General features: G+C 57.1%; 2 protein-coding genes across 2 annotated transcripts; both read right to left on the reverse strand.

The window, feature by feature from the left end:
- Positions 1–3: 3 nt before the first annotated feature.
- Positions 4–2,952, reverse strand: LOC119514608 (uncharacterized protein SPEM3-like). Its single transcript, XM_037810436.1, has 3 exons — positions 2,815–2,952; positions 2,609–2,666; positions 4–2,489 (listed from the first exon to the last, which is right to left on the reverse strand). The coding sequence occupies exons 1-3, from the start codon at positions 2,950–2,952 to the stop codon at positions 4–6; spliced, it is 2,682 nt and encodes an 893-aa protein (XP_037666364.1).
- A 3,386-nt stretch (positions 2,953–6,338) lies between these two features.
- SPEM1 (spermatid maturation 1) lies at positions 6,339–7,933 on the reverse strand. The gene is made up of 3 exons (XM_037810438.1): positions 7,376–7,933; positions 7,221–7,278; positions 6,339–7,069 (listed from the first exon to the last, which is right to left on the reverse strand). The coding sequence occupies exons 1-3, from the start codon at positions 7,517–7,519 to the stop codon at positions 6,339–6,341; spliced, it is 933 nt and encodes a 310-aa protein (XP_037666366.1). The 5' UTR covers positions 7,520–7,933.
- Between the last annotated feature and the right edge of the window lie 23 nt (positions 7,934–7,956).

Here is a 7,956-nt window from a genome sequence, read left to right on the forward strand (position 1 = left end):
TCATTACGCCTTGCTGCTCTGCCCTGAGTTGTTGGGTGTCTCTTGGCGAAAGCGCCTGGGGGCGAGAGCTTCACACTTGTCCCTGCCCACTCCTAACTGTCTCTGGCGGGCGTCAAAGACCACGTGCCCAGCCCGGGCACCTGGTCCAAGAAAGTGGAGCTGTGACTTGATTTTGGGAGGCACAGACATCTGGCGATAGGTCTGGCAGGCTGAAGGAACTGTAGATACAGGGTGGTACACCCAGTCTTCGCTGGCTGCCTTCCGGGAGGGTGGCTTTAGCTCAATTAGTACAGGAACCTCTGAGAAGGTTTGCAGGTCACTGCACATCCCCGGGGCCTTGGAAGGGCAGGAATTCTGGCTGAGTGGGACAGAAGTCCAAGGTATGTGCTTCTCTCCATCCTCTTTCTGAGGGTGGTCCTTGGATATAGATGACTTCGTTAGGGACGGTGTTGACTTTGGGGTCTGAAGAGGGCCTTGGGCAGAGCCAGTACCTCGAACAAGCCCTGGGCATTTGTGGAGGCCAGGATCTTGGACAAGGCTTGAGTCCTTGTGGAGGCCAGATTCCTGGTTAAGGCCTGGAATCTTGGAGAGACCCGAGTCTAGGGTAAGGGCTGGGCCCTTATGTGGGCCTGGATCTGGATTAATTCCTGGGCCCTTGTGGAGATTCTGGTCTTGGGTATGTTCCAAGTTCCTGTTAACTTGAGTCTTAGATAAGTCTTGGATAAGGCCTGGGCCCTTACAGAGCTCAGAGGTTTGGGCAAAGCCTGGGCTCCTATTGATTCCAGAGTCTTGGGAAAGGGCTGGACTCTTCTGTAGGCCAGACTGTTGGGTAAGGCCCAGGCTTCTGAAGACTCCTGGGTCTCGGACAACACCTGTAGTCTTATAGCCTCCAAAATCTTGAGCAGGGCCTGGGCTCTTTTGGGGGCCAGACTGTTGGGAGAGGTTTGGAGTCTTGTGAAGACCAGCATCTTGGGAAGCATTTTGGCTCTTGCAGAGATAAGATGCTTGGCTATGGCCGGGATTCTTTTGGAGGCCTGGATTTTGTTTAGGGCCTGGATTCTCGTGAATGCTAGAGTCTTTTGAAGGACATGGGCTCCTTTGGAGACCAAGGTCTTGGGTAAGGCCTAGACTTTTTTGAATGTTGGGGAATTGTGATTGAATGAGAGGTTTAGAAACGGTGGAGTACTGGGGAGGGATGGGCTGAGGAGACTTGCAAGCTGGAAGGCAGGTGGGGGTTTGAAATGTGGTGGAAGATTTCTGAGGGCTGGTGGATTGAGAAAGGACAAAAGATCTGGGAGGAATGAGAGGCAGGGAAAGAGTATATGGTGGGGGAACAGTGGGCGGTGAACTCTGGGCACTTGTTGGAAAATGAAGGCAAGGTTTAGCAGATGCAGCCTCCTGGGAGTAGACCAGGAACTTGGGGTACACTGGAGCCTGGGAGTCCATGTCCCTCCTCTCAGAACTGTAAGGCAAGGTCTTTGGCTGGGAGAGCTTGTCTTGGCCGTCACCTGAGATCTTCTGTTCCAGATTCCTCAGCCCAGGGTAGCCCAGTCCAGAGCCTGTGAGGGAGTTGGTTCCATCCCCAATGTGTAGCTTTGATGTTTGCCCAAACATACCAGAGCCCTGTCTCTCCTGGGGTCTGGAGCAGGTACACAAGTCCTTCTTGGAATACCCAGAGTTCTGAGGCCTGCATACGTAGACACAGTTCTGGTTTATCCTGCGGTTATCGTACACCACTTGTGTGGTTGAAACCCCACATTTGAAGGCAGCCAGAGGAGATGGACTAGGGGTTAGGATGTGGGTGTGGGTGGGGGCAGTGACTGGAGGGATTTTCAGGCCCTTGACACATGCTGGGGCAGGGGTGGAGGCAGGGGCTGGGGTGGGGCCTGGGATAGGAGGAGTGGCTGAGGCAGGAGTGGGGGGAGGATTTAGGGCAAAGATTGGGGCAGTGGCCAGAGTGTGGGCATGGGTGTGGGTGAGAGGAGCATGGGCCGGGGAGTGGGTCCGGGCCTGGGCTGAAGGGCGCACAGGAACCTGGCCTGGGGACTGGGGTGGGGCATACTCTGGGGTCTCTTGGGGCAAGGACAGTGGAACCATGTCCACCTTGCTTGTGTTTGGGTCCTGGCCCTTCAAACTGTGGATGGGGGCTTGGATCTGGGACGGGGTCTCTGGCCTGGTGTAAAAGGAGGCTTGGCCCTTTAAGGCCCTGACCCGAGAGGCCTTCCCAGCTCCCATCATCTCCTCCTTCCTTGGTCCCCATGGAGCTTCCGTGGGAGCCCCGGTGTGCCCACATGGAGGTGGCATCCTGCCGCCCCTAGAAGCCTTCTCCGCCTTCCGGTCTGGGACCCAGGAGTCCTGGTGGTTAGAGTGCCTGGGCCGGAAGTTTCGGCGGCGACGTAAGCGGGAAGAGGCTCTCGGGCTCTGGGTCTTGGGGTCCGTGGAGCAGCGCGTGCACCGGGGATGGCTGCCCGTACAGCTGTGCCTCGTGTCTGCAGGGAGAGGTGGGATGGGACAAGGCCTGGGTCCCTGAGGGGCTGAGGAAAGGGTCAGGGATAGAAGAAAGGGGTCAGGCCCACATCCCCTGGAGCCCATCCCTGGAGTCACTCACCTTTGGGGAAAAAATAGTTGCGTCCGTTATCCAAGAAGCTCTTCAGCTGTGCCCAGAGCTGAGGGGAGCAGAGGAGAGGAGAGTCCAGAAGTAAGGTGAGCCCTGATTTCCCACCTTTTTCTGGCCACATCCCAGCAACCCTCCCACCTCAGCCCCTGTGAGACCCCAGACTTCCCCCCACCCTTCAGCCCAGGCCCCGCCCTGACCATAGTCACTGCGTTGAACCCCACGTTGAGCAGGATGATGGTGCCCAGAAACAAAAGTATTGCATCTCCCATCTCCTGGCATTTCCCGGGGTTGGAGCCAGAGCACACTCGGGCTCTGTGGTGGGCTTCCTCATCCATGGCTGGGGGTCCCAGAACCGCCTGGGCCCCTGGCCCCCCTATGTTTGCCAGAAACAGAGTGCCCCTGCCCCTGCCCCTACCCTGCTTTTATCCTGGTGAGGGAGGGGCAGAGGGACTGGGTCACAATGTGGGGGTGGTTGGGGTCACATTGAGGGAGGAGGAGGAAGAGGAGGGCCGGGGCTGGGTGACCTCAGTCTGGGCAGTCAGATGAGGCCTGGAGCCCCACAAACTTCCCCTCTCCCCTCCGTCCATCACCCCCTCGCTGCCCACTCACTCATTCACTCATTCAAGCAATTTTCCTTAAAAATACTGAGCTCCCTTCACCCCTTGACCCCTCCTGAGTCTGGCAAGATATTGGCCTTGAAGTTTTGGGATAGGCCTTTGTGCTGGTTTGTATATTTATGTCCCCCAGAAAAAGCCATTTTCTTTAATCATTCTTGTGGGGACAGATGTATTAATGTTGATTGGGTTGGAACCTATTGGTTCAGTGTCCATGGAGATGTGACCCACCCAACTGTATGTGATAACTCTGATTGGATAGTTTCTATGGAGGTGTGGCCCTGCCCATTCAGCCTGGGCCTTGTTTAGTTTGCCTGAGCAGTATGTAAGCTCAGACAGAAGTTGCTCACAGCTAGCTGGTGCTGAGACAGACATTTTGAAGACAGCTGTTGGAAGCAAATACAGATGTTTTGGAGAACACCATTTTGAAATGCAACCTAGGAGCAAGCAGATGCCAGCCACGTGACTTCCCAGCTAACAGAGGTTTTCCAGATGCCAATGGCCTTTCTCCAGTGAAGGTACCCATTGTTGATGGACACTTTATGGCCTTAAGACTGTAACTGTGTAACCAAATAAACCCCCTTTTATAAAAGCCAGTCCATTTCTGGTGTTTTGCATTCTGGCAGCATTAGCAAACTAGAACAGCCTGTGTGCCAGTTTGTATCTGTATTATGTCCCCCAGAAAAAGCCATACCCTTTAATGCAATATTGTGGGGTGATGTAATAGTTTTGATTAGGTTTGAATCCTTTGATTGAGTGTTTCCATGGAGATGTGACTCAATGAACTGTGAGTGAAAGGTTTGATGGGATTATTCACATGGAGATATGGACCCCACCCATTCAGGGTGCATCTTGATTTAATCACTGGAGTCCTATAAAAGAGCTCACAAAAAGAAGGACCTCAGAGCAGCCTAGAGACACATTTTGGAGATGGCCATTGAAAGTAGAGTTTTGCTAGTCTGGAGTTTCCCTGGGAGAAACTAAGAGAACACCCCCTGACACCTAGAGAGAAATGTCCTGGGAGAAAGCCATTGTGAAACCAGAATCCCGGACCAGATGCCAGCCACGTGCCTGTCCCTTCCCAGCTGTCAGAGGTTTTCTGGACACAGAAGGAGCAGGAAGTCCTCAGCATTCTGGGAGCTTTCTTGGTATTGATTGCAGCACCCCACGTTATCACACCAGAGCTGGTCTTCCATGGTGGGGGGGTCCTAGGGCCATGTGGGCTGTCCTCTCCCCACCGGCCCGACCCACACTGCGCTCATGCAAGGCCCTGGGGACACCTACCACCTGGTGAGGGAGCTGGGTGACAATGAGGCGACTTGGGGGCAGACACAATGGAGAGGTGGCAGCTCTTTGGTCTGCACTGCTGGCCATCCCTACCCTCAGCACCCACCTGAGGGAGCCCAGTCCCCAGAAACCTCAAATTTCAGTCTCAGTCTCCATGAGGGCTTGCTTAGCTCACCCTGTTTCCTGAGCTGAAAATTTGGTAGCTACAGTCATGAGATAGTCTTCACGGGCTTCAAATCGTGCACCAAGAATTTCCTCTACCTCTTTGTTCTTTGAAGACATATGGCTACCCTGGGGCCAGTGACCAGGGTGACTGGATGGAGGGGCTGCCCCCTGGGGTCACTGCACCAACCTCTCCTGCCCTGCCCATTCCTGTCAGTCCCTCTAGCACCCCACCCCATCTGTCCCCCTCCTGGCCTGGCTTGCAGACCTAGGTGCCATTGAGGGTCACTGAGCCCCCAGCCCCTCAACTTCAGAGCAGGACTGACACCTGCCTGGCTGGGGTTGGCCCACTCCCAACTGGGGTTTCTCTCCTTCCCAGATGACTGACCTCCCGCTGAGCCACTCCCTCCAAATTGTAAAATTCTGTTAGCTGCCACCTTCAGAAACCACATGAAATCCACAAAGCACAAAATAGATGTAACTGTACATCAGACAAATGATTCTTTGAGTTGTACCAGGTCCTTCCCTAAGGTTCATGAAAGTGTGTCTTGGGGACCATAAGACCGTTGTTGATGCAATGAACCACTCTGGAGAATCAGAGTAAAGGACAGGGAGCATTTCCCAGCAAGCTTTCAAACTGGTAGTGGGTGTTCACGATGTGTCTACTGAACAGATTTAACTTAAAGTGATAACTAATGTTGAATGTAATCGACAAAATGTGGGTCTTCCCACATTCCAGGAACCCACCTTGTGGGTAAAGTGAGGTCCACTCCTTTAGCATGGGCTCACTCACATGATTCCGTGTTCCTGAGTAGGTGCATGTGTGTGTGTGTGTGTGTGTGCGCGTGTGTGTGTGTGTGTGTGCATACACATGTGTGATCCCAATCATCTGGAAGGGAGGGCCTCGTTCCCTGGCTGTCCAGTGGGATGGAATATTCTGGGAAGCTCATATGGAGAACTGAGACAGCTGGGAGATTCTGATGGGCTGGATGGAGTCGGTGGGAATCCCTCAGTTGGGAATCCACCTGCAGGAGCAGGGGGTGGAGCATCTGAGGCCGTGAACTTGACCCCTGGTGTCCATGTGACCATGAACAAGTCACTTGTCCTCTCTGAACCTCAGTCTCCTCATCCGTTCAAGGGGAGAGCTAACCAGACTTGCAAGGACACAGAGGGTCGTGACGATATGTGAGGCAGCCCTGTGAGAATCCCCCATATTTCATCCTCTGCTCCAAGCCTGCTTGAGGGTATAGGAGCTTGAGGTTCAGACGGGGAACTCTGAAGGCCTAGACACCCTCACTCGCAGCCAACCCTCCCCACAGAACCGGGGCTTCAGAGAGGGTGACCATCCACGTCTCGCCTGTGGCTACAGCCTCATCCTGGACTCTGGCTGGGCCCAGACCGCTGACGTCTTAAGGCCAGGAGACTTGGGGCCTCCCCTCCTGCGCAGGATGGGCTGAGACCCAGGAGCCAGGGGTGGAGAGGGGGGACTGGGAAAAGGCCGAGGGCAGGCCCTGGGGAGGGCGAGAGGCTGATGAGGGTCCTCGGGGCTCCCTAGGCCCTGTTGCTAGGGAGATCATTTCATTAGCAACCAGAGCTTCTGAGAGCTGCGTGGGCCCTGGACCCCCAAAAACCACCACGAACCACCTCCTCTCTCCTTTTTATTCTAGTCTTTTCCCTGCCAGCGAATGGTACACCCAGTCCTGGCCCGTCCCCTCACAAGTGCTAGAACCGGAGGCCAGAGGGTAACAGTGGGACAGGGCCTCCACCTCCCGGGTCAGCTCCCGGAGCCGCCGCCTCACGTCGCGGGCATCGTACACCACGCGGGCAGAGGAGCGGTGCCGGGGGATGTCGGGGACTAGAGCGGGACCCCGCGTGGGCGGCAGGGCAGGCGAGCATGGGGCCACCTCCGCCTCCGGCCCACTGTTCCTGTTGCTCTGGGCTTCGGGGGTGGGAGGTGGGGGGTTCACAGGGTACACGTAAGCCTGGAGGCCCAGCTTGGACTGGACCTCGCTTTTGAGGGGCCTTCCCTCTATGGTCTCCTGGAAGCGGATGGTCTGGGCCGCTGGCTCCAGGCTGTCCTGGGCCCAGGGAGCCCACATCCCCTGGGGGGATTTGAAGGCTTCCCAGCCCTCGGGGCAATCCCAGTTGTGGGAGCAGATGGCTGGGTGCTGGCCTGGGGGCTCCTCGTCGTTGGTGTCAGGGGCCCAGGCTGCGGGGCGGTGGGCACGGCGGGTGGGGGAGCCTCGATGACGGTGTCGGCGAGTGGGTGGGGGGGTCACGGTCATTGTCACAGGGTCCATGGTGCATCGAAGGTGGACGTCCTGGGAGCTCTGCTTCCTCGCGGGCTGAGAGATGCGCCGCTTCCTGGGTGAAGAGGACTTGAGGGCTTCTGTGGATGGGGGAGAGGTGAGGGGGGGAGAGGCAGCCCAGGGAGGGAAGCTGTGCAGCCCCCGGGGCTGTGAGGGCAGAAGGGGAAGGGGCCCCCAGCACTGGGGCTTAGAAGCCCCTTTTTCCTTCACCCCAGTGCACACCCCACTTACCTTTCTCACAAATAATACGGAATGCCCGGCGTAAGAGGAAACGGAGTCGGCGCCAGAGCTAGGTGGGGGAGGACACGGTGAGCCCAGGCAGGCCGTGGCCCTCGGGCCTGCCCCCAGCTGCCCCACGGGGCCCTCCCGCCCGGCCCTGCCCTGACCAGGGTCACCGTGTTGATGCCGATATTGATACAGATGACGAGGCCCAGCAGCACCAGGATGGAGTTGCCCAGGTCCTGGCAGGTGTTGGTGCTGGGGCTGTGACACGAGGCCCACCCGGGCTGTGGCTGCTCAGCTATGGCCATGGGTGGTGACCCTAGGGCCACCTGGGCCCCTAGGCCCCCAGCCCACCTGCCTGGACCAGAGGCTCCTGGGGGGTGGGTTAAGCAGGTCACAATGGTGCTCGGTGCTCCCTCACAATGTGCCAAGGGGTCACTGTGAGTCCTGGGGTGGTCGACCCTCTGGGCTGGGCCCAGGCCAAACCCCTCTCAGGCTGGTACCTCTCCTTTAGCCAGACCCCCAGGACCAGCCCATAGGCCCTCTGGCCACCTTGGCGGCCGCCCCCCATCAGCCCCTGCCGCCTCCTTTATGCCAGGCTGTGGCCTCTGCACAGACCCAGGGCCTGATCTTTACTTCCCACGTAAGCCTACTACCCTGGCCACCGCACCCTGGCACCCACTCCCCCTTCTTGCAGAGCTCAGGGCCGTTCACTGAAAAGGACTCAGGGCTTGGACCCCTCTCT

This window comes from Choloepus didactylus, chromosome 18, assembly GCF_015220235.1.
Source record: "Choloepus didactylus isolate mChoDid1 chromosome 18, mChoDid1.pri, whole genome shotgun sequence".
NCBI lineage: Eukaryota > Metazoa > Chordata > Mammalia > Pilosa > Megalonychidae > Choloepus > Choloepus didactylus.